Source organism: Scomber japonicus, chromosome 18, assembly GCF_027409825.1.
Source record: "Scomber japonicus isolate fScoJap1 chromosome 18, fScoJap1.pri, whole genome shotgun sequence".
Taxonomy (NCBI): Eukaryota; Metazoa; Chordata; class Actinopteri; order Scombriformes; family Scombridae; genus Scomber; species Scomber japonicus.
Window position 1 is genome coordinate 7,337,057 of NC_070595.1, and position 1,643 is coordinate 7,338,699.

The 1,643-nt window shown below is 43.2% G+C and overlaps 1 protein-coding gene across 1 annotated transcript in view; it reads left to right on the top strand.

Moving 5' to 3' along the window:
• The window catches only part of pih1d1 (PIH1 domain containing 1), a 15,578-nt gene extending 14,308 nt beyond the window's left edge, over positions 1 to 1,270 (top strand). Inside the window, exons 10-11 of the mRNA XM_053338556.1 lie at positions 864 to 1,007; positions 1,155 to 1,270. Of these exons, the coding sequence (XP_053194531.1) occupies positions 864 to 1,007; positions 1,155 to 1,190 (180 nt within the window). The 3' untranslated portion in view covers positions 1,191 to 1,270. The remainder of the gene's footprint in view (positions 1 to 863; positions 1,008 to 1,154) is intronic.
• Positions 1,271 to 1,643: the final 373 nt, after the last annotated feature.

The window sequence follows — 1,643 nt, forward strand, 5'->3', positions numbered from 1 at the left end:
GTGGTATTGATCTTCTCATGTAACTCCTGGCATGAAAGAAGCCAAACTATTCCATTAAATATTGACTCAGGGCGTATTCACACCAGGAAAGTCCTTTGGTCCGCTTATTTAGTCCGGACCAAAATACAATGTTTCTTTTTTGGTTTGGTGCGGTTCCTGTTCACATTGCGCTTTTCGCAAGTGGACCAGAATTTGTCAACAAATCCACATGTGTGCAAAGATCGTTCAATCATTGGACAAAAAGCTCTGGGGTCGGGGTAAAGCGGTAAGGGAAAAAAGGGGGGAAAGCGCCGGTTAAAGTAAACAATCATGGACGTCCAGCAGCGCGCATAGTTTTGATGTTTGCGTCTGCCCAAATATCCAGTAAACATTCCGTCTCCTCTTCTCCCCACGTTGAGCCACGACTCAGTTTCAGCTGCCGGTTTGCTAATCAGGTTTGGAGTTGCTAAGGCGCTAATCAAACAATTATTTCCCATAATGCGGTCGGCTACGAGAGCCTGTTGCGTCCAAAAAGGCATGTGATTATGTATAACTGGGTCGGACCGAGCGCGGTCGCATTCACATATCAAGCGAACCGTTCCAGGGTCCGTTTGGAAGCGAACCGAGACCACCTCTCCGACGGGGTCTCGGTCCGACTGTTTGGTCCACTCCAGAGTTCGATGGTTTGTGTTCACACCAGCCCAAAAGGTCCGCACCAGCGATTTTTTTGGTTTGGTCCGAACCAAACAAGACAGGTGTGAATACGCCCTCAGTCTCATTAGATGAAGTCCAGCCTGCACACATGTAGTCAGACTACAGGACAACAGGATTTTCATGTGGTTTGATATGTTAACTTGTCTCGTGGTAACATTTCTCTTGTGCAGACGTCATCTCGCTCTCTGGTTCTGGATATCGGAGAAGACCGGCTGGTGCTGACCGCTCGGCCCTCGCTCTTCCATCTTGATATCTTCCACCCCTTCCTCATCGACCAGGAGAACAGTGTAGCACAGTACAACAATAGCACCCAGGTACAGAACGCACATATGAAGCATAAACTGTTCTAACACAGTGTACAGAAATAATACACAAACACAACATGCTGAATAATGTAGTAAATAACAAATATATCTATTAACACACTGTACACTGTTTGTTTTCTTCTCTCTCCCTCTCAGATCCTTACAGTCACCATGCCTGTGGTGTCATCATGAAACTACTCAAGTATGATGACCAGTTATTTCTTTATTTGTTGCTGTTAAAAATGAAACTATTATAATAAATGTTTTTTATTAAGTTAAATCTCTGTGTTATTTGATTCAAGACTTAAATCTCCATTCATTACAAGCCCAAGCAGGTTAAAACAGCAGCAGGTCCTGAAGTGTGCAAAATGATTAACTTTATGCAGGAACAGGTTTCTGAGTGGTGAAAGTCCACTCTCAGACTACTGGACCCACGTCACAAGTTTCACAACCCTGATTCAGAATTTTGGGTTTGAAACAAATATTAAATGTGTTTTGAAGTGTCCACAGAGATCAGTGTGCAGCTTTTACAAATCTGATCTTTGAAAGTGACTCTGTGCATTTGTGGATGACACCAGACAAAACCAAATATTTTCTACAAGAGTAAAAAGGAAAAACCCTACATTTTATATGAATGAATTTCAC